Below are 25,292 nucleotides of genomic sequence, written 5' to 3' on the forward strand. Positions count from 1 at the left end.
AGCCGGTTGGAAGCGACCTGCATCCAGCGGCTTCCTGCAACCTTAATCAGGTCGTCTGTCCATTTAGTGGGTAGAAGTCCTGTTAAATAAATGATTGAAGGAAATTCGCGTAACATCATTATTTATTTTTACCCGACTGCGCCAGAAGGAGGGTTATGTTTTTCGAGAGTATGTATGTATGTATGTATGTATGTATGTATGTATGTATAATTGTTTGGCACGCTCTGCAGCCTAAACGGCTTGATGGATTTTGACTTGAGAGGTGTCGTTAGATTCGTATTAACTGTGAGAGTGACACTGGATATATCAAAATGTTTAAAAAATCAAAATGGCGGATTTTTGGCGCCAAATTCGAATATTTCCCACTCTCTAGCCTGAACGACTCGATGGATTTTGGCTTGAGAGATGTGGTTTGATTCGTATTTACTGTGAGAGTGACACTAGATATATCAAAATATAATACATAATAAAACTAAAAGAAAATAAAATAAAAAAAGGTAATTTAAAAAACTAAAAAACCCGACTGCGTTTCTTTATAACATGAAACTGAAAAAACCCTAAAACAAGGATACAAGAAAAATTTAAGCAGTCGGGACCCATTCTAGAAAGCCATAATTCTAGAAAACATAATATTTAGATTGGGTCCCGACTGCTTAAATTTTTCTTGTATCCTTGTTTTAGGGTTTTTTCATTTTCATGTTATAAAGAAACGCAGTCGGGTTTTTTAGTTTTTTAAATTACCTTTTTTAAATTATTTGTTTTCAGTAAGACCTTTGTATGTACTTTCTTTTAAAAGTCAAACAAAGAAGTTCCAAAGTTTAAATTAGTCCCAACTTTTTTATTACTTAACAATTCAAGTTGCTGTTATGTATAACTGCTAATTATGAAGCATACACAGTAGTCCGCAGCTCCGGATCAGCCCTACTAGGCTCCATCTGTGGTGTGTATTTTTCCCCTAGTGTATCCTTGGCTTAATCTAACACTCGAGCAACAAGAACTAACACAATTCGTACTAAAACTCGATAAAACTCTTTCACTTTAACTCTTAAGTTAAGTCTAACGTACCGAAGAATTATACAGAAGTTTAAACTTTCTTTGAATTTCAATTTCTATTCCTTGAACTAGACATTTCACTTGTAAGTTGGTGCAAAGCTGCGTATAATTTAGAAGTTAGGTGCACAACTGTGTCTTGACTGTTGACTCGTGAAGTCGGACCGGCTCTCAATGTTTCGGTTTAGCTAGAAGTTCGCTGGTTTAGGGAATAGTTATTTAATATTAGTTGTGTATTACTTTCTTCTGCTTTAACTTTAATTTTAACAGTTAGATTTTGACCGAAATTATTACTGTATCCATATGGAGTTTTTGCATAAGTTAGATAATGACAATAACTCCAACACTCACACAATAATTCCCGATAACCTTTAAATTCCTAAGCCCTTAAAAGGCAACGCACTAATAACGCCTCTGGTTTCGAATGCCCATAGGCGGCGGCGATAGCTTACCATCAGGTGATCCGTCTGCTCGTTTACCGAATCATACCATAAAAAAACTACACAAATATTATAACTTCCTACTTGAATTAACTACTCGTAATTTTATTAAATCATTTAAAGATAGTATAGAATAAAGAACGACGTAGACAGCAATATACAAAATAACATATACCTATATCGTTTATTTTTCCTATCTTCCATCTCGACGTGAGCTAGGTGTACGTGGAAGTCACGCAGCTTGCCGACACTAATCCCAGGACACTATGTTAAACTTTGTTATTATAATGTCTACAGGCAGACGTTTATTTTAGACTTAGAGCTGTTATAGTGTTAAACAAAACTATATAACACCTACTTTAGTGTTGCACTCTCTGTTCCATCACTCTCATGTCATCTTATGCTTGCTTTTTAGGATAGAGAGTAATGTTAAAGAAGAATGCAATAGTAGATTATCTAACGAAAATGTTTTATAGGTCACAGAGTCACAGTGGAAACGGCAGCATAGCTTGAAGGCTTTTAATGGGGAAAATCATTCTTTGGAAGTCTCTCGCCGTGGGCAAGGCGACACTGGTGGAAGTGTCAGACTCCTTACTGACTAAAAACCACCCCGTTCTTACTTCTGCTTTTCGAGCCGGAGGCCCGATAAACCCGCTATGTAGTCCGCAGCTCCAGACATAGTTTCAAGGCTTAGCTATTACATCTTCGTAGCATAGCTACAGAGCACATCTCTGATGACATCAATCCAGTTAAGAGATCTTCATAAAAATAATAGCACCGAATATAGTAAGTAACGTTTTAGTAATTACAGAATACCAAATTTCAACCTTAAAGACTTTAATTCTATTACAAATACAAGAAAATTTCGTTGAAAATGTAGTTAATATTGTTGAGAAAGATATCGGTGCGGATAATCTCCAACACGTATTTAATGAAGCGCGTGTTACGGGCACGTGCGGCGATACTTCGGGTGCCACTTGCGAGTTAGTATTTGGTTTTGAGCTGTAGACAAGGTTAAATGTTGGCTGAACTAGTTTTCTGTGATTTATGGGAAGTTTATTGGCTTTATTGCAATACGAAAGTATAGTAATTGTCTGAAACAATGTGTTTTAGTACCAATATAGACTTATAGAGCCTTAACTGCATAATAACAGACCTAACACACCTATACCTAATTTCTGAAAATCTTTGGATCGATCTTAATTTTTAACAGAAACTCTATAGAAATAATGTCAAAAATCGATTTTAATCTAAAGATTTTTGATTCAGATCGGTTTTTGAAATCGGCAGTTATAGGTACATAGAGTCTTAATGGGCATAATGACACGACCCAACCTAACACGCCTATAGTTTATTTCTCAGAAATAGTGATGGTTAGATAGCTCCTATTATATCCATGATGAATAATGGTGCACGAACACGAAGCCACATACTGGCGATAAACTTATAACCGAAAATTTGAAATGTTATGGAATTAATATTTGAACAAGATAGTAAAATTTAAGCTGACCTATTTTTATAATTAAAATAAAATTACCATACAGAATTTAAACCTTAGTTACGAAAACTGAACTCATGAGGTCTACCCGACTACTTTCAAGTAACGCCTGGGACCCATATTCACTGAGAAGCAGAATGCAGACTGAACAATGTGGTTGAGCGTATCATAGTTAAATCTTGATTTTAATCTTGTCATTTCCGTTCAAAAAGGGATCTAAAATTAGCTTACTAATCGAAAGCAAACAGATTAGACGATGTCAAAGCTAATCTAGGTCGAACTACTTAAACCTCAGGCCCCCAGAATCGGTTTAGGCTCCGAAAATAATCGGGAAACTTCTAACAAGATACCGATACAGATAAGTCAGATAGCTGAGGTCAGACCTTAAAGTTTGAGGTTTTTATAAAAGAGGTCTTTATACCTATAAATCTTGTTCTTCTGTTGTGTAAACTTGCTTACATCTGTTACTTTTGAAGAAGTAGATAAGAGGATTTGTAGAACGGTAGGCGTGTTTTACGGTTATATATAAAATATGTCGCGTTTACGACCCACAAAAACCGCAAAATTTTCATATTAATTTTATTTTAAAATCTGGAACAAAATTCTCAACTTAATAAGAAATTCTGAGGCGAATAACTGGAAAGGCTAACTTGTATTATTTTCATATTAAAAGATGGATAGAATAATCAGAATTGTTACAGTTTTCGTGTAAAATTGTGATTCCAATGAGCAACTTGGGATCTTCTTCCAGACATGCCGTAATTTGTTGCGATGAGAATTCAAATTTATAATCCGTCCTTTTGAACGGAATACGCGATTATTCGCTCCATGAATCTTCAATTTGAGTGTAAAATGAATAAAAGCTGCTATTCATATTGTCTTAGAATGTTAACGTAAGGAGTTTTTGTGATGTTGTATCCGTTTACATTTTGTTTTCGTATAAGGCGGTATACGAGCATACGGATCACCTGATGGTAAGTAATCGCCGTCGCCCATGGACACCCGAAACACCAGAGACGTTACAAGTGCGTTGCTAGCCTTTTGAGTGTAAGGAATGTTCTTCTTGGGCGGTAATTGGGCCTCTGGGAACCTTACTCACACAACGAAACACAACGCAAGCGTAGTTTCACGTCGGTTTTCTGTGAGACCGTGGTATCACTCCGGTCGTGCCCAGTTAAAGTTTCATTTAATCTAAACGATAGCAAGTTGTAATTACAGTTGAATGATTAATATTTCAAATTCAATTAATTGATTTCACAAGCTTAGGTATATGAAAATACATACGCACAATTGCATTAGGTACCTACATATGAATTGAATTATTTATGAAAACATAAAAACATTTACATTTAATTTCGTTGATAAAATTGTACCTATTGATAAAACAAATACACCAAATATAACGAAACGTACAGTAAAATAAACTATTCATTTTAAAAATGTTTACATTTGGTCATTTATGAAATCCGGTATTCCGGTTCGCCGCAGATATTCATTAAATGTATGAAATGTGGTCTAATGCCATTTATATTTTGTTATTTTACTGTTTTAGTATTCTATTTTGGGTTAAAATTGTGTATATTGGTTTGTTAAAATGTTGACTGGATTTGTGGATAGTTTTTATTACCACTGACGACTAATACGCCGTTGAACATTAGTAGTTCGTAGAATGCAAATCTTGATTCCCTACGAACTTAGATTAGGGCTGAAGCGAAGTCTTTTTAATAATATTAATCTTATGTAAGACATTAAATACTTGCTTACGAAAAGTACACCACATCTATTTATCAAGGAACATCAGAAGATATGCCTAATTTATCTATCCAGCACTGTTTACTATTCCAGCAAATACTCGTAGCTCTCAGCAAACATAAATCGCTGACAACACTCGTTCGTCAGATTTTTTCCACAATAGGTAAATGGCCGGCTATATTTTAAATTCTGGACAGTGAATGGTCCATATTTCACTGGAGCCTGTCATGGTAACGACACGAGCAGACCCGAATGTACCTCAGTGACTGATGGTCAACAATTTATTAAGGAAGATAGAGAAAACAATTGGGCTTGAATGGTGATTTTACCCTTAAAAAAAATCAACTACAAATACTAAAATCAACTGTCTAAATGTTCGGGTCGAAAAGGGTTATTGTTTTTTTTTGTTTTAAAATTTTACGTTAATACACTTACCTTTATTAAACATCTATTTGGACTTTATTGTTTGTTTATTTAGTTAGATGTAAATTAATATAAATCCAGTTGCTAAGAAGATATCTGCTGACAGTCGGAAATGTTAAAACCATCAACCATTGTTTATCCATGCAAACGGTAAGCGCTCCACAAATATAAAGAAAATATTATAAGAATGAGAAGACGCTCAATAATCATGACACAACGGATTTGCTGATCTACCAACAGGTGAAGCCATTTGTCACGATATATCTGAGGAAGATGCAGTGACTAGCACAATGTCGGGTATTTATAGTTACTGTGCTAGTAATATTCAGCAAGCAAAGCATTGTTGCCACGGCCAAGGCCATCGAGAGCTTACGGAGGGGACGATGTGAGACAACAATGGCAACAGCTGGGTTTGAACAAAGAACAGAAAGAACTGTTTTTATGAACAGGGGATTGGGGTACGTACCCACGTTTAGTTCTCCGACACATCAATAGATGGCACTGTGCAATGACGTCACATTCCTGAATCGCGGTGTTAAGATTCTCCGCGAGTGAATGACCCTCGCCGGTATTCCACAGTCCGGTATCGCTTCTCGGCCTTTTGGCTAAGATCAAAGTGTAGTATCTGTTCTTTTCAGCTTAATATCTGAAAGTTCCCTCACTGAGGGACCAGTATATTAAACTGATTTTTGTAAACTGACGGGATGTTCGGGGCTCGCTCCACTCCCGTCACGGGTCGGCCCGGCATTGCAGTGCCGCCGGGATCGGCCCACAGAATTACTTGAAAATCTACGTTCTTAACACAGTTAACCATTCTCCACGAATAGTATAAGTAACATAGTAGGCATTGTTTACGGTCCACGTTTGTTTCCTTTCGTCGAAACCAATAAGAATTGTCATAATAGTCACTTATACACTACTTGTAACTTTATGTAACAATACGTCTTTTATTCTTTGAAAGACACTGTTTTAAATGCAACATTCACTTTTCGCCCTTATGTCCTAAATGTCATTGAAATCAGAGATAGCTTAAAATTGAATTGAGCGCCATATGGTTTGCATGGTTGATTTAAAACTCTTATCTATGTCGTTATCGTAGTCAAAATATTTGCCAATCATTATATTATACATTAACAGCCTATAAGTGGCAAGTGCTGGCTAAAGGCCTCTTTAAGCATGGAGAAGGTTTGAGTATTAATTACCAGGGCGTGCTTCATGCGTGTTGGCGATTTCAAACTACTAATTTTATTATAAGCCCAGGTTTCCTCATGGTATTTTTCTTCAATGTTTGTCAGTAGTGTCTAAATAGACATAAGTAACAAGGGGAATAATAACTCGGAAGACACCCATGCGAAGAGGACGTGGTAAACCTCTGGGTCACCACGACACTACGTCATTATGTCAGCATTTCAATATACATTACACGTCCCATAATTTCAGATCACGTAATATTCACATGATTGATTTTCAAGTAATTCTGTGGGCCGATCCCGGCGGCACTGCAATGCCGGGCCGACCCGTGACGGGAGTGGAGCGAGCCCCGAACATCCCGTCAGTTTACAAAAATCAGTTTAATATACTGGTCCCTCAGTGAGGGAACTTTCAGATATTAAGCTGAAAAGAACAGATACTACACTTTGATCTTAGCCAAAAGGCCGAGAAGCGATACCGAACTGTGGAATACCGGCGAGGGTCGTTACCTCGCGGAGAATCTTAACACCGCGATTCAGGAATGTGACGTCATTGCACAGTGCCATCTATTGATGTTTCGGAGAACTAAACGTGGGTACGTACCCCAATCCCCTGTTCATAACAACATTTCTTTCTGTTCTTTGTTGAAATCCAACTGTAGCCATTGTTATCTCACGTCCCCTCCGTAAGCTCTCGATGGCCTTGGCCGTGGCAACAATGCTTTGCTTGCTGAATATTACTAGCACAGTAACTATAAATATAAGACATTGTGCTAGTCACTGCGTTTACCTCGGATATATCGTGACAGATGGCTTTGGCTTCACCTGTTTGTAGATCAGCAAATCCGTTTTGTCGTGATTGATGAGTGTCTTCATTTCCTTCCGTTTTCTTTTATATTTACAAATATTTTACTGTACAAAAATAATGGTTGGTTTTTTATTAAGAAACCGGATTTTATTTGCGTCATATTCAATTCATTCAATATCATGTTACTGTGTTACTTACATTATTAGTGGGAAAGTAAGTACTATCTTATATAATGACGAATTGTATACTTCACTCACATTTCACCGATATTATTTTTAAGAATATTTAAATACTAGCTTCCGCCCGCGATCTCGTCCACGCGGATGTCGGTCTTCGCGTGGATGTTTTATTTCTCCATTTTGAGTAACTCTGACAATGACATCTTATAAATATCTATTGGACCCAAATACGGCTAGGCCCATAATAATTAAGGAGATATTGAGCTACTGCTGTTGATCTCGCGTTCTGTAGTATAAATCTGATTACGATTTTTTTCTACGTATTTTTCCAGGGTAAAAAGTATCCTATTTTATACCCAGGATAATAAGGTATAATTATACCAAGTTTAATCGAAATCGAACCGTTAGTTTTCACGTGATGCCTGAATATACAGACAGACAAAAAAAATATATTAATAATTTATTGTTTCAATCTTTTACAATAATTATTTTTTTCAATCTGTACAGAATTTACCCATCTATAGATTTATTATATGTAAAGATTAAGTTTAAAAAAAATTAAATTAAGATTTCAGTTACAATATGAAAACGTACCGTCTGTATATCGTGTTAAGAACGTAGATTTTCAAGTATTTCTGTGGGCCGATCCCGGCGGCACTGCAATGCCGGGCCGACCCGTGACGGGAGTGGAGCGAGCCCCGAACATCCCGTCAGTTTACAAAAATCAGTTTAATATACTGGTCCCTCAGTGAGGGAACTTTCAGATATTAAGCTGAAAAGAACAGATACTACACTTTGATCTTAGCCAAAAGGCCGAGAAGCGATACCGAACTGTGGAATACCGGCGAGGGTCATTCACTCGCGGAGAATCTTAACACCGCGATTCAGGAATGTGACGTCATTGCACAGTGCCATCTATTGATGTTTCGGAGAACTAAACATCGGTAAGTACCCCAATCCCCTGTTCATAAAACAGTTCTTTCTGTTCTTTGTTGAAACCCAGCTGTTGCCATTGTTGTCTCACATCGTCCCCTCCGTAAGCTCTCGATGGCCTTGGCCGTGGCAACAATGCTTTGCTTGCTGAATATTACTAGCACAGTAACTACAAATACCCGACATTGTGCTAGTCACTGCGTCTCCCTCAGATATATCGTGACAGATGACTTTGGCTTCACCTGTTGGTAGATCAGCAAATCCGTTTTGTCGTGATTGATGAGCGTCTTCATTTCCTACCGTTTTCTTTTATATTTGCGAAAATTTTATTGTACAAAAATAATGGTTGGTTTTTTCGGATTTTATTTGTGCTTTTCCGTCATATTCAATTCGTTCAATGTCATGTTTATTGTTTTTTTTTATACAAGTCATTCATTGGTCTTCAGACTTTTTCATATTTTATAACGTCACATGAGTTTTAAGTCTTCACACAAATATTATTTAGATCATGGAATCGTATTTCAGTTACATATATGATTTTAGACTTCTACAACACCTCTTTGTGTAATTTGATTTCAATAAAGTTTTCAATTCAACTCTCTAACCATTTATTTGCTATCTCATTGAAAGTGGAACCGGACCACGTTTAATGTCAAGCGAGTTTAAGTTCTTTACTTGGTTACCCGATGAAGTCAACTGATAAACAAAAACATCCAACTCTTATTAAAAAAATAAATTAACCTGTGACTTTCCTTCCGCGAAGGAAACAAATCGGAACAATTTATCATCAAAACGAAATCCCATAGAGGATACGACCCATACCGCGAACATTGCAAAGGATACAAGAAGGCAAAGGAAAATTATTCCTAAAAAACAACCACGCCATGCAACAATGACCTCTATACCCTGAACAATAAGACGTAGGATTAGAAAATAAAGTTGGAAAAATTGCAACCATTTGTCAGAATCTCAAGTCATTTGAGGCAATTTTTATTGCTTTACTCGGAATGTACTTGTACGGTAATAGCATGAGTCTGATGTGTTGAATAGAGTATAAAAGAAAATACGCGGGCGGAGAATAAAAGGAATTAATTTAAACTTTATGCCGTACAAGATAAAGTTGAAAAGTTTAGAGCGAGGGTTGAAAGCTCTGCTTTATGGAACGTGTGTTTTGTTGTGTTGATTAAAAAATATTTGGCGTGTTTTAGGAACATTGATGTGGGATAAGGTCGATATAGGTTTGAAATTGTAACTTGAGCTGGATTTTTGACACAAGCCTGGTATTAATCCAATACCGAGTTTTGTTTGTATTTTTTTAATCTAAAAACATACACATAGTAAGCAGAACGTCAGGTAGGAAACTAGAGTAAACTGCGGATTACCTAGTCGGTAACCGGGGCTCCGGCTAACGCCGGAAACGGGGTGGTTTTTAGTCAGTAAGAGTCTAACACTCCTTCTCCCCTTGCCCTAGGCGGGAGAAGTCATGGTAAGATTTTCACACCTAAAAAAAGTTGCTGCTATATATTATTACCTACTATATGCCCCAACTGAGAATCAAATCTTAGTTCCTTTGCAGTTGCACTTACGACCACTCGACAACCAAATCAATCAACTTGGACGTTATAATAATTAATTTCACAAAATAAACAAAAAATCCCTGAACCAAATAGGATGTACGTGACACATTTACTTCTAATTCCCCAAAGGAAACTTACTGATTATATTTGTACGAGATTTTTTCCAAATGCTTTTCCTTCTTTACGGTCATTAGGTCTGTCAGTACTTAGAAAGTAGTTCGTTTACTTTGAAAGACGGAACTTATGTACTTACTTATGTATTACTTATATAAGTCCACTTACTATATCGGTAATCCTAATGTAGTTGAGATATCCATAATGAGTTTATCAGAGCCAATTACTTCGAATGTCCAACTTATGTTTCGGGTCTATTTATTTTTATATTGACTATGTGTAATAAGGTTTTATTTTGTGGGATTCTTCAGTGGGTTGTCGTTTCAGTTATTTAGAAATGGTGCGATGTTTTGACTAGAGTCGAGAGGAAACTTTGCAAGCGTTTGTGTTAAGAAACGTTAAATAAAAAATAATTTCTAAAACGTAACTTTGTAGTCGCATAACTCTCGAACGACTGCACAAAATAGGGTAGATGACCAATTTTTTATTTAAATGTCAGTCTTGAAGTTAATTTTGAAATATTAGACACGTATTTTTGATTTTCTCAGAAACAGTGCAAAGCCAGAGCAACAGCTAGTGATTGATAAATCCTCAGAAGTATACAGGATTTGTCATTGTTTCTGGATATTCCCTGAGGTACACTATTGTTCCCTGTGATTGGCAATTGGTTCGCCCCTGTTTCAATAGGCCATGACTGACCTTTAGATATTTACTTCTGCACCTGTTTATATATATTGGTATAAAGCATGCAGTTATGTGTGTATGTAATCGAAAGTTTCGAGTCCAGTAAGCAGAAATTCAATGTTTTGAACTGATGTATTTTTATTTATTCAGTTGAACACGTTAGCTATTTTTGTAACATCATGTTTGACTCGCTTGTTGATACAAATATATAGTTTCATGTGAAACTGTTTTGTGTTTGTATGATTATGAATATAAACTGCTGCATACGAGTGTGTTATTTGGTGGTTGGTGTGCTGTGTGTATGTTGAAGCTTAAACAGTCTGTTCGAGTGGTCAATATTACGACTGTCGAGTTATTAGTTGTAAGAATAGGAGCCTGGAATATCTAACTTATGATCCTGTGTGATAGCTATGAATATACTTAGCCTCCGTTCCAATTGGCTTTAGATTGAACACGTAAAACCGTTTGAATCCCATGATATCGACCATATTTCTTGTATTAACAGTCATTTTAAAAACCTCTACTCTCTAGTTTTTTTTTAAGGGGGGAAAATCATTCAATGACTTCTCCCGTCCTGGGCGAGAGGGTGTGTCAGACTCTTACTGACTAAAAACCACCCCGTTCCTACTCCTGCTTTTCGAGCCGGAACCCCGGTAAACCCGCTAGGTAGTCCGCAGCTCCGGATCAACCGCATCATTTAAGTTCGTGTTTTAGATAGTTCTTATTCACTACACAAAAATACAAATAAAATTCAGCCATTAACTTCTAGCAGAACCTATAATTTTTTCCTGATCTACCATTCAGCAGTTATATTGGATTCGAACTAGCATTACTTATTCACGTCATATCCGCGGAACTGTTCATGATTGAATATTAAAATCGTTCGGATCACAGGGGAACTAGCGAACGAGTGGTCCGATTTTATTACTACTCTCTAATAAAAAAAGTAAAATGCCGTTTAAATGGTAGAACGTTTTTCGTTTGGTTGTTGGATCTTGTTTGATAGGTGCATGTTTTATTAAGGTATGGTATTAAGGTATATTTTATTTTCTTTTTTAAAAACGTTGCTCCACACTAGGATTTTCTCCTGTGTAGTAGGTGCGACATTTTCTCCTGTGATTTTCTCTTGTGTCGGTGAAACAAACAAGTTCACATACCCATCACACCCAGACCCGAAACAATGTTTTATTAAGAGGTATGGTTATATTATAAGGATTCGTAAATTTGAAAGGGTTTGGAGAAATGTAGGATTAAATAAAAGAGAAAGGTGGTTTGATACTGTGTATATTCTATTTTTTTATTTAAAATGCTGCTGTCTAATGGTTCTTTTATTTGTTTTTATTGAATACACCGGTAAACGAGCCGACGGATCACCTGATGGTAAGCAATCGGCACCGCCATTTTTATAGAAGTACATAATATACATTAATATGTTACGTACAAATGCTATTTACCGTTGTATTATACTGTTTTGGTGCACATTTACTTAAAATAAAGATTGCAGCATTTAGTATGAATAGTAAATAATTCCACATTGTTTTGATAATTACTCTGACGTTAATATTTGATTTCAGATTAAACTCAATGCAGCCATTGCAGTAAACAAACACTGAAATACAATTTTAGTTTTCAATTAACGCTCAGAGTAATGAATGTTCATGCAAACATTTCACAATTCTGATTCAAAACATTCATTGACTTCGCCTTTTTTCTGTTTCTTCATTTCCAAAAACGGTAAAGTCCATAGTTTTTGATTCTTAGCCAATTCTTCTGCATCATCGAATGTATGCGGCATGTCCTTTCTAGCTGTTTCTGGCAAGCCTAAGGCAACCAGTGCACCCAATCCAGCAACAGATCCCACCACAATTAGTGGAAGCCAGTATACGTACTCCTTCAAGTAGACAATGTATGGAGACAGTACTGTGGCTAAGTAACCACAAATATGTACTATTGAAACGCCCGATCCTCTCACAGACGTTGGCAGTAACTCAGCAGCCCACTGCATGGCGGCACTGTATGACATGTTCACAGCAAACCTCGCAACAACAGCAAATATTACTGACTGTATTCCACTAGCGAATACAGTCAGTATGCAGAATACACAGCTAACAGCCATAACGATAATAGTCAGCCATCTTCTGCCTAAACAGTCCATTACAAACGCCACGATGATCATTGAAGGGCATTCAGTAAAAGATACTAATGAGAAGGACATAAAAAAGTCAAAATCTAATTGACCAATACTTCTCACCAGCCCATCGAACACGATAGTACAACACATAAATTCAATACAAATTAATATAAACATTTTTCTCATGACTGGTCTCTTCAGAACTTCCAAACAACTCTCTGATTGTTCTTCCTTCGCATTCGTTGCTGATAGTTTAAATTGTTCAATCAATTTTGGTGGTATTTCCTTCTTATTGATCCGACCGATTACCAGAATTTTATTCACGGCCTCATCAATGCGACCTTTTGACAGTAACCACCTCGGACTCTCAGGCAGGTACAAGGGCGTTAAAAGAGCTAATGCTAAAGGTAGACTAGTGACTAGACCAATTGTCTTCCAGTGACCGCAGGCAAGGATGATCCATGGGAATATGGTCACTATTAGAGAGTAAAATATGGCAAACGACAGATTCGCCAATATAGTTCTATATTTAGGGGCAACGTATTCTATAATTAGTAAGTATGCCATAATCATGCAATTGTCATAAGCCATACCCATAATAAATCTTGCAGCAGAAAATTGAATCAAGTTTTGGGCGAAAATACTGGCAACGCCTCCTGCGCAGCCCAGTAGATTGCTAATTACAGCAGCTGGTACTCTTCCGAAACGATCAGCAACCCATCCAATAACGAATCCTCCTAGTATAGACCCAACGAAGAATATCGATTGAGCTGTTGCTTGATAACTATTCTTGTCACAGACCCATTCAAAATCGCTTGACAGGGTGGGGTAGGGTATCTCTGTTTTGTTGAATTCCCATCCATATTGACAAGGTACTGTATTCCATGTTGGGTCAGGCGTTTGACTTGTCGCTAATACCTCGGTCCAATTGACTGCATACATTTGACATTGAGAGTATCCAAATCTTGCGTTTTCATCTTTGGGCACACCAAGGTCTCTACGTTCTATGGCTGTTAGATTTTCTAGTTCAGGGATTCTACACCAATGGTTGGGAGAAGCTTCTGTCATGAACATTTGAGAGAAGTAGACGAAGACTCCAAAAATGTAGAAGGGAAACGTTGAAAAGAAGAGGAGTATTTGATAACGCCCACATTCACCAGCGGCTGTTATGAGGTCATCGTAGTCAACAGTTTCGTTTGTTTTGTCCAGTTTGTTTTCTATTTCTGTGATATTGGTTTTTGCAGCCATTTTTGTTTTTGTTTCCCTTTGTGCGTCCTCTTCAACAAACTTTATTATACTAATTAAACAATTATTCGGTTCGTCTTTTATAATGTCGGTAACGTTATTGACAAAGATAGCATGCTAAACTTGTAATTGAAGTTTGTCGAAGGCTTTCGCAAATAAATATTGGTTATCTTTGACGCGATGGATCTAATAATGGAATGATAGGGATTAGGTATTTTCCATATGATTTATATGGTGGGTTATTACGTCGCGTAACTAAACCTTTTAATGACTTCTGTAAAAGGACAATTTAATTTTAGAATCGTTTTCTTGTGTAAACATTTATTCTGGTAAAGATGACGTACAAGCAAAGACAGTCAATATTTAATAAAAGTCACGCTAAGGCGGTTAGAAAAGTACTCCCTAAAGATGACTTAGGCAACTTTTATCCATAACGCGAATATTATCCGTACAAACAATTTCCTTCGTTCCTTTGAACTTGGTAATAAAATTTGTTTACGTTTCGCCCTGATATGAAAACTGTTTCAAGAATTTCATCAGAAATGTACTTATTGGTGTAATATTCTCTTGTGGTAATATTTAAGTAAAGTAAGCGTGGGAGAGCCACGCTTCAACACGAATGGGTAGGCTCGACCGAAGTGATACCACAGCCTCACAGAAAACCGACGTGAAAAAACTATAACCCTTAAATTCCTAACCTCCAAAAGGCCGGCAACAAACTTGTAACGTCCCTGGTGATTCGGGTGTGCATGGGCGGCGGCAATTGTTTACCATCATCCGATCCAACCGCTCGTTTACCGCCTTATTATAACAAAAGTAACAAATTAGGTTCATTTTTATTTAAGTATAAGCAAGTTTCTTCAAAGGTGCCTAGTTAACCTTATCTATTTGAATGTTTGTCATTATACTGAATTATTCAATGTACTTGGTAATAAACTACATTGTAGCCTTCTAGTAGTCGATAATAAACGCTTGTCTAGACGAGAAGTGTGTCCTTTAGAACACAGTACCTTGCATACTTCAATATCCTACTATGATAGGTACTATCTACTTGAAAAGTAGGTACATTGCATTATACTCATACAATAAAAGGGATCAGTGCCGTTTAAATAAGAGTTTTCTCATAGATTACACGATATAGCCGTCCGCAGCAACCTCTGGGCTTGTAAATATTTAGAGGCTATTTATAGAGATATTACATTGTATTTCGCAATGACTTTGTACTCTGTTATCGTAGTGTCAATAAGCCTAATCTCTGTTATTATTATGTGCATTAAATTAAATATACATATAAAGACACGGGGATTTTTCCCAAAAGTCATTATTTGAATGATTTTTGCATGATTAAAACTATGATTAATGTAAAGAAGAAACCTTACTTTGATAACTAATTACGTTGGCATCTATTATGAAGTGTGATGCAAACGTAATGTAACGTCACGCCTTTTATTCCCAAAGGGGTAGGCAGAGGTGCACATTACAACATACACTCAATTTTCACCATTTGTGTTATAAGTCCCGTGTAATAGGTGTATTGTCGAGTATGCAAGGACTAATTACATTTTTTGTGAGAAAAAGTAATTTAGAATAAAAATACATTTCGTCGTTCTTCGACCTAAGACACCAATGCTTTTTTATCTTCAAGATTAGAATCCTGCATACTGCAGGGATTGATTGAGAAAATCTTTCGCGGTATGTTGTACTATTTACATTAAAACCAGCATTTTTTTTATACCAAATCGCCATTAAAGTTTTAAAACTTTCAACAAACATGCAACTCAAATGCCTTGTACTGATTTTAAAACTAAATTCCTCACGGAAAAACTTCTAGACCTCGAAGTTCAGACTTTAGCTAGCCATGTCCGAATAAATTTTTACTAGAATTGTAACTTGAAAACTTTTCTCAAGGGAAATTTACGTTTCAGTCGAAGATCGAAGTGTTTCAATTGGGTCCTTCAAGTCTAGATATACAGGGTGTAATTGAAATCGTTGATGATATTTTAAACTGACGTTCTACTAACGACACTGTTATGTTCAAATCGAAAGTTATTGAGAGTGTGAATAATCTTGACGTAATTGGCGCCGTAGCTGTGCAACGTGTCACAGGTTAGATTAATGCACGGAACAATGTTTTGTGTGATCGAAAAGTTATTGTTCTTGGTCTGAATGTGTAACCAAAATTATGTGTTTGTAAACGCGCCTAAGACAAAGGAGAAAAATGAGTGATTTTAACATGTCTTTAGGGAACTGCTATCGTGTCTGGCGGACTTTCTGCCCAACGGTTGTTCGTTGGGATTTTCTATTCATGTTTATTCGCATGTAAACTTCACATATGCGATGTAGGATTTGTGTCGTCAATCGTCTATGCGTGTCATCTGACTTCTGTCATTTGTCATGTGTCATTGAAACTTCATTGTATGTTGTCACATGTCACCCAAGAATTAAATGACATCCTGTATGTATTCCTGTTAGTTTTGCTTCAATGTGATATTTACGATTTCAGTTTCATAAGTAAACGTTGTGTGAGTGAATCGTTGATTAAAGAGTCACGTTGTACCTTTTATTGAGGGGAAGTTGCCAGGAGTCGTTTCGAAATTAAAGACAAATATTTATTTTATCATCAAGTTTATTTTATACCTATACTTTCTAGTGTGTATTTGTTTAACTGTATGGTTGGTTTATGAAAATATTTTAAAGGTAGTCGATGGTTTTATTTAATTCTGATCTCTAAACTGTTTAGTTAGTCATTACAAATATTGAAGACGGAGTTAATTAATTTAAGATCTTAAATAATCATTAATTTATTAAATTTATTAGTTTAAACATAATTTTTTTAAGGGCAGAAAATCATCCAATGACTTCTCCCGCCTTGGGCGAGGCGACAGAGAGTGTCAGACTCTTCCTGACTAAAAACCACCACTTTTCTACTCCTGCCTTTCTAGCCGGAGCCCCAGTAACCCGCTAGGCAGTCCGTAGCACCGGAACATTTTTAGTATTACACCTAAACAATAAAGTACAACTTACACCTTCTTGTAAAAGTAAAAAACCTTTTTTCTCATCGCAAGTCACAAAAATACGATTTAGAAACGTTTACTGTAGCACCTTATTTTGTGTCCCTGTGTCATAAAATTGAATTGAAGGAATAGTGTTAGTACGTCAGTGCGTGCTTAGAATAGGAACGGTATAGTATTTCAAGGGTTTAGGGTTAAGCTATAAACGTGTTAACATGGGTTAGGGATGAGAAATCTTTTGTTAAATGTTGCTTTGTTTAGTCTGGTGAGAGGTGATCTTGTGACTCGGTAAATGTTCTATTTCGGTTTTGTGGTTTCCTAAAATCTACTTCTACTACCTGCAAGCCTATCAAACGAAACATTTTGTTACCTTTTTTGTGTTCTATAAGTAATCGGAATCATAATTGATTTTCATATACAATGTGATAGGGGTGGGACTTCTAACCCGTTAAGGCTGAGTACTACATCTAATTTTATGGACAAAAGTCGGGGGTCGATGGGGTCGAATCCCCTCCCCCTAAAAATTATGGCTATTTTAATATTCTTTTTACTTTTTTTGATATCAAAGGTTGTATGCGTCGTAGAAACAAAAAAAAACGACAAACGGTAGCTAATAACCTTGGCTAACTAATTAATTGCTTTTTTCATATGTTTGACAATGTTTGGGTGAGAAAAAAAATCATTTGTGAATTATTTTTACCGAAAAAATCACTATTTTTCAATTAGGGGTTCAACCCCCCATATTATTATTTTTTTCGATAAAATTAGATGTAGTACTCAGCCTTAACGGGTTAGAAGTCCCACCCCTATCACATTGTATATTACATTAATAATGAAATTAACTGTACCTTTAGTACGAGTTTGTTTTACGCTAAACGAAAACAAAACTTGAGCGCGTTCGGCGCTCTGATTGGCCGGTGCGAATGGACCAACGAATTAGTGCGCCGAACGCGCTCTCAGGCACCTGGTCACAATTCAAGATGATTGCTTATCACCCTTTTTGACAAAGATGTAACTGGAGAATAGTGCTAAATCAATGTAGCAAAACTCCTTTTAAGCAAATGCAGCATATAAATTCTATAAAAGCTAAATTTTACTAGAATTCTACTACTACTATTGTTATTTCTAGCAAGAAACGTATAAACAGACCACAATTAAGTTATATTCGTTCCAAGCTCTGAGATCTGCTCTTCTATCTACCTTAGTAAACTAAGTTTCAAACGGATAGATTTACCGTCTCCCACGTACAATAATCTAAATATAGTACAAAGATATAATTAGATATATAGAAATGTTTGTAGTTTCATTAGTATGGAAATTACACTTCTACGAGTCAGTGAACTGAGTATTACTAGGTTTAGGTGTGGTTATGCCTTTGTTAGTAAAATTAAAGTACAGTTTGTATTGATATAAATCATAGTCGTGTGGGAGAGCCATGCTTCGACACAATGGTTCAACCGGTGTGATACCATGGCCTGACAGAAAACCGACGTGAAACAGCTTGCGTTGTGTTTCGTTGTGTGAGTGAGGTTACCGGAGGTTACCCAATTACACCCCTTTCTAATCTTCCCAATCCTTGATTCCCCGACAACTCTTAAATTTCTAACCCTTAAAGCTTAACCCCCATAAGGCTAGCAACTCACTTGCACACTCACTCACTTTTAGTGTTTCAGGTGTCCATGGGTGGTGGCGATTGCTTACCATCAGGTGATCTATCTGCTCGTTTCTCTCACTCTCCCACTCCATGGCTGATTACATAGATTGTTATCATGATTTTATTGTAACTTTCGTGAGACATACTAAATTAATTATTATGTTATCGGCTTACTCACGCAATGTTTTGACGAGGAAATCGACTAGTTTCAAGCCATGCTAGAGGCTCATATTCATGAGCAGCATTACGCGACACACGACGCGGCGATTGTCGCACTGCTACTAATAGCAGTAATAGTAAATTAATTGTTATCATGCTTAATATTTTTGGATTATATTTAAATTACATATGTAATACATACACTAAATTTAAATACATGTAGGTATTTAACAATCTGTGCAACTTAGCAGAGCAGTTACCGTATAATTCAAAGACATTAAGCTCAAATTGAAACTGCAATCCAACTACGAAAGGAATCCTACTCCATTATTACAGTTGCACTGCTTCCATGCAACTCGAGAGTAGTAAATACAGACAGACAAATACTACTTAGTTATTATGTGACTTACTTGACAAGCACCTGAACTTCTCCTAATTAGAGGGAGTCTGCTAGTAACTGGGAAATGTTGGGAAACTTTCACCCAGTTCGGATTTAACCCTAGTTAAGGGTCTTTGTGACCTTTTTAGTTTAGTTCCGTGTCAAATCGATAGGAGTTTATAAGGATATTATGAGTTGCTATGTTAATAAATTAATAGTGAAATGAATTTGTTTATACAATGTACCATGTACATATTAGAGATGAGCCTATTGCTATATACTAATAAAGTAATATAATTATATATTATATAATTCCTATACGTAATTCTAGACTTCGTGCTACTACTGAGAAATTTTCGAAAATCCGCAAAATGCTCACCCCATACTTTTGCTCAACCCGGGAATCGAATACGTACTTGCGACCACTCGACTGACGAGGCAGTCCTTTAAATAATAGAAACAAACATCACGGACAAAAGTTAGTCAGGATTAAATACTTTGATTCTTCCTCCACGTGTAACAAGCCACTAGTCAACTTTACATACAACCCAAGTCAATCTCCCTCTAATGATCTCTTATGGCGAATACTCGGGACTTTATTTACATAATATGTGGACATTAATGTACTTATCAATACTTCGTGGAAGGGTTTTGAGGGTCGTTTAGCGTTAAGTCACGGTTTAGAGTTTCGGGCACTCCTCATAAATTGGATTAGTTGAAGTTCTTTGAAGATCTCGTTCGTTGGGTGAAAGTTTTGACAAGTTTATTGGTTTGAACTTATCGTAGATTGTTAGATTGGTAGATTGGCAGTCGGGAGGTGAGGTTTGAGATTGTAAAAGGTTTTGACTTTGTGTAATAATAAAATTGGAAGTGGGTTCGTTTGTGTTACGCTTTTAGAAGTAAATTGTTGGAGGTTTTACACAGATGAAAGAACTGCTGCTCGATGGATTCGATAAGTACAGAATCGACCTTAATTTTACTGACGATGATAAGTTTTTTTAAAAAGACGTTGCACCACATTAGGATTTTCTCTTGTGTCGTGGGTGTGTACAAACATACAATTTCGCATGCACATATCACCCAGACCTGAAATAACAATTTGTGGATTACACAAAGAATGACTCCGTGCAGAAATCGAACACGCTACACGTTGTACAGCAGCCTGCGGCCCAGCCACCGCCAACCGAGCAGTCAAATATGAATACTGTTTATGATGAATTCTCCAATTTCTGTCCTGGAAATAACAGGACGAAGTGATCGCAGTAGCTACTCAAGTATGTGGTGTAAGCAAGAGAAAGAACCCTGGAAGCAAAAGAAATGAATGGTGGGATGATGAAGTGAAAGAGGTGATAGAGCAAAAGAAGAAAGCTTGGCTCGATCTATTAGCGTCAAAAGCAAATAGAAGAATGCTAGATAGTATGAAAGAGAAGTACATTCGTTGCAAAAAGAGAGTAAAAGAGTTAGTTAGCAAGAAGAAAAAGGAATACAAGGAAAAGATTGAAAGAAAATTCTCGCAGAACTTTCGAGCCAACGCTAAATTATTCTGGCATCTGGTTAGAACTGCCAGAGGAAAAGTTGGAGACTCGAAAGTAGGTATGATAAGAGACAGAAACGGGAGTGTGATTGGTGAAAGTAAGGATGTTTTAAAGCAGTGGAAGGAATATTTTGAGAATCTATTTGAAAGGGATAATTCGAAAGATGACGAAGGGAACGAGGGTAATGAATTTGCTAGTGTGGGAGAAATAAAGATGGATGAAATTATGAGTGCTATTAAGAGTTTGAAAGTAGGTAAAGCAGCGGGATATGATAGGATAACTACTGAAATGCTAATAGGAGGCGGAGGTGTAATTGCAAGCCTGCTGTACCTACTTTTTAATAAGTGTTGGCGATCCGGTTGTGTGCCTGGAGACTGGGCCAAGGCCGTAATTGTGCCACTTTATAAGGGAAAGGGATCACAGCAGGAGTGCAAAAATTATCGCGGTATAAGCCTCCTAAGCGTAGTAGGAAAGTTGTATGCCAAGATATTGATTGAAAGAGTGATAGATGTGACTGAGAAGAAAATCTGGGATGTGCAAGCGGGATTTCGAAAGGGAATGGGATGTACGGATCAAGTCTTTTCGTTAAGGTGCATTTCAGAGAAAGCCCTATCAAGACACCAAAGGGTTTTCTGTGCCTTTATTGACCACAAAAAGGCTTACGATAGAGTTGTGAGGGATGAATTATGGTCGACTCTTCCCATATATGGGGTGGATAGCCACCTGATTCGGGCACTTAAATCCTTATATAAGGACTCGAGTGCTTGTGTCAGGATAAATGGGGATTACACGGAGTGGTTTGGCATTAATCGGGGTGTTAGACAGGGCTGTGTAGCATCTCCTTGGCTGTTCAACTTATTCATGGACAGTTGTTTGAACGATTTGAAAGTAGGTGAGTGTGGGTTAAGAATGAGTGACACAGTGATCAAAACATTGTTGTACGCCGACGACCAGGTACTTATTGCCTCATCGGCCGAAGAACTACAACGAATGATCACTGTGATGAATGATGCTTTTGAAAGGAAAGGTATGAAAGTCAATGTGAACAAGACGAAAGTGTTGGTGATAGAAAGGAATGGGGTGATTACAGAATGCCAGGCAATGATAGGTGATGAAAAATTGGAACAAGTGAAAGAGTTAGTGTACTACTAGGTTCTTTATTTACGAGAGATGGAAAGTGTGAGGGAGATATTGAAAGGAGAGTGAAAGCGGGAAATAGTGTCAATGGTGCTTTACAACTCTGTAATGTCGAGTAAAATTATATCCAGCAAAGCTCGACTTGCGGTAATACAGCGTGTACTAGCACCTACACTTATGTATGGTAGTGAATCATGGGTGTGGCAGAAGAAGCATGAAAGCAGGATTAATGCGGTGGAAATGAGAGCCTTGAGAAGTATGTGTGGAGTAAAACTGAGTGATCGAGTAAAAAATAGTGTTGTTAGAGAAAAGTGTGGTTTGAAAGACGATGTAGTGACAAGGATTGAAAGGGGAATGTTACGATGGTTTGGACATGTAGAAAGGATGGATGAAAACAGATTTACGAAAGAAGTATACAAGGCAAATATGAGTGGGACCGTCGGTAGAGGGCGCCCCAGACGGACATATAGCGACCAGATTGGCGATATATTAAAAAAGGGCCAAATTAAAAGTACCTTTAACCGACGAGCATGCATGAAAAGACTGATGACTGTTGATGAAGCGAAAGAAGTGTGTAAGAACCGTGGCAATTGGCGTTCCATTGTCTCTGCCTACCCCCATGGGAGACAGGCGTGAGGTTATGTATGTATGTATGTATGTAAATAACAGGATATTTTTTCAAAATTTCGTTGCTTATCAACGCAATGGCATACTCTCTAGTCGATTGATTCAAAAACTACGCAAGGTGAAGTCAAAGAGACGATCACATAATCTAATGTAAGAGAATAATAAAGTACACGGGATTACTAAGCAGTCGCCTGACTAAATATACAGGCAAAATCCTAGTTAGAAAATAAACATATTTACTTAGGTAATTCCTTTAAGGTCGTGAACTGTTACTTGTGTTACACGTCGCTACAATTAACAGCCACAGCTGTGAATAAGGAATTAGGCTTTGGATCGGTAAATGAATAAATTATGAAAGATGTTATGTATAGGTATGAAAATAAATTCTTGGGCTTCGGTATAAAATTAGATCAGAATATATTATTTAATAGAATTAGATGAAAATATTATCATAGGTCTCTATTTAGTGAATTTTGCAAACAAAATTCAAAAAATTTACTGATGTTTTTCCTTGTAAATGTAGGTTAGGTTTTATTTTTGGTTATTTTTTACGTTGAAGATATAGGTACTATTTTCTTCGTCTAATTTACCCAATTTTTCTACGTTATTCATGTTCTCATGTTTCGTTTGAAGATTTCTGATTTTTTCTAGCGTTTTAAATAACCATTCTAGTTAAAGGTAGCCCATCAGACTACCACAGATGAGGTCTAGTAGGGCTGATGTCCGATACGTAGCCGCAGAGGACTTAACGGGTTGCTAGGGCTCTAGCTTGAAAAGCAGGAGTTAGTCAGTAAGAGTCTAATACTCTCTTTCACCTCAACTTAGGCGGGAGAAAACATGGGATGATATTCTCCCCTCAAAAAAAAAATAACTTTAGTTTTTCATACCTACGTATTCTGAAGTTATAATACCTTATTAAACTTACGACACGTAGAATTATTTATATTAAGTATTACGAACAATAACTTCTGCCAAAAGTTATCGGCCAAACGCGACCTTATCCAGGAGATTAAGGGAACTTCAGCAAAAGAAGTAATAAAGTAACATTTACTTATAACTTATATTATTTACTTTGGAAGACAATTAGGTACGGGGCAGCACATCATGCTACCCCTGGTCATTCTTCAACAGATATTCGACTTTATCTTGGAAGCAAGAGAGTAGAAAATCGAATAAAGTTATGACAGTTTTGGGTACTTTGTTGTGCTGGTGTTCGCACCATATTTTCTGTTTGAGACATTACAATTCGTGCCAAACGTATTAATGCTGTTGCGCCGTTAAATATCGCCGCCAGTGTACAATAAAAATATTGCAGTAATGGCTACTTAAGATTAACTGAGTAATTGTGAGCAAAGAATATTTGGAACAGTATAAAATATGTGACAATAATAATAATTATTGTAGTAAGAAAATGGGATATTTAATGGGTTTTCTGTACCCTTATTATGAGTTTGCTTTACGTTTGGTTACACAAAGAGTTGCTTCGTACAGGAATCAAACCCGCTACACGTTGCGTGGCAGCCGGTTGCCCAGCTACCGCACCAACCGTGCAGTCAAAATTATCTTCTATCTATCTTTTTTATGGAATAAGCTGGTAAACGAGCAGACGGATCACCTGTTGGTAAGCAATCGCCGCCTCTTACCCCTGAAACACTAGAGGCGTTATCTACCTACATAAGAACAAAAATAAACTCTGAACTGGATAATTACGCTTAATCAAGTTGTAAAAATCAAACAAAAATCAAACTAAAAGGAGGGCCTCCTTTTAGCAAAGCACCTATTTCTACTCCATTTACCCCCAATGGGGGGAACTTTAAAAGGCTTATTCAGTATGCGGTCATAAATGGATTTCAGCTGAGAGCGATAGTGACCGAGTTTTAAACTCAATTAGTTCTGTAATAAATGAACTATTAAGCCACTATTAACGTTCGTCCGATTTTATAGTTTGTTTTATGTTCAGTAAAGTTACGGTGATTGAGTGGTTGCGAGCGTCACTGTTGAACGATGCGTCTCTGGTGATACGATTCCAGACAGCATTTTTTTAGGGGTAAAATCGTCCAGTGACTTCTCCCGCCTTGGGCGAGGCGAGAGGGAGTGTCAGACTCTTACTGACTAAAAACCACCCCGTACCTTCTCCTGCTTTTCAAGCCGGAGCCCCGGTAAACCCGCTAGGTAGTCCGTAGCTCCGGATCAGGCATCAGCCCTACTGGGCACCATCTGTGGTGGTCTGATGGCTTTTTGAGGCGCGCGCAGAACGCGACGTGCCGCACGCACGGGTCTGGTTCTAGTCGCGAGCTACCCTTGCACATTCCAGACAGCTTAGTACGAGTTTGTTTTACAATGAACGAGATCGAAACGAAAGCGCGTTCGGCGCTCTGATTGGTTGGTTCATTCGCGCTGGCCAATCAGAGCGCAAAACGCGCACTCGTTTCATATTCGTTCAACGTAAACACGTACTAAGGGTACAGGTTCGCCTCGCCCAAGGCGGGAGAAGTCATTGGATGATTTTCCCCCCTCAAAAAAAGGGCATAGCACTATTGTGTTTACTAAATTATAAGTAAAGCTGTTGTTGATGAGCTCAAGACATAATTGCCTCTAATGATGCCTAAGTCTTGAATAAATATTATGAGATTTGCTTATCAGAACACCGGAAAATGCTAGTTCTAAACAGTATGTAAATACCTAACATTACTATGTTCACTTAGCAACGTAATTTTTGTTATTTCTCAGGCAATAGTGACTTTAAGAGCTATACCATGTTAGAAT

The 25,292-nt window shown here is 37.2% G+C and overlaps 1 protein-coding gene and 3 non-coding genes across 4 annotated transcripts; 1 reads left to right on the forward strand and 3 right to left on the reverse strand.

The window, feature by feature from the left end:
* The first annotated feature begins 5,748 nt into the window (after positions 1 to 5,748).
* LOC118268011 (U2 spliceosomal RNA) lies at positions 5,749 to 5,941 on the forward strand. Its single transcript, XR_004782990.2, has one exon. It is a non-coding gene; the product is annotated as a U2 spliceosomal RNA (small nuclear RNA).
* A 696-nt stretch (positions 5,942 to 6,637) lies between these two features.
* LOC118275946 (U2 spliceosomal RNA) lies at positions 6,638 to 6,830 on the reverse strand. The gene has a single exon (XR_004783632.2). It is a non-coding gene; the product is annotated as a U2 spliceosomal RNA (small nuclear RNA).
* A 1,142-nt stretch (positions 6,831 to 7,972) lies between these two features.
* LOC126912778 (U2 spliceosomal RNA) lies at positions 7,973 to 8,165 on the reverse strand. Its single transcript, XR_007707430.1, has one exon. It is a non-coding gene; the product is annotated as a U2 spliceosomal RNA (small nuclear RNA).
* Positions 8,166 to 11,916: 3,751 nt separating this feature from the next.
* LOC118268571 (carcinine transporter-like) lies at positions 11,917 to 14,083 on the reverse strand. The gene has a single exon (XM_035583108.2). It carries the CDS (start codon positions 14,025 to 14,027, stop codon positions 12,318 to 12,320), a length of 1,710 nt encoding a protein of 569 aa, XP_035439001.2. The 5' UTR covers positions 14,028 to 14,083; the 3' UTR covers positions 11,917 to 12,317.
* Between the last annotated feature and the right edge of the window lie 11,209 nt (positions 14,084 to 25,292).

This window comes from Spodoptera frugiperda, chromosome 29 (assembly GCF_023101765.2).
Source record: "Spodoptera frugiperda isolate SF20-4 chromosome 29, AGI-APGP_CSIRO_Sfru_2.0, whole genome shotgun sequence".
NCBI lineage: Eukaryota > Metazoa > Arthropoda > Insecta > Lepidoptera > Noctuidae > Spodoptera > Spodoptera frugiperda.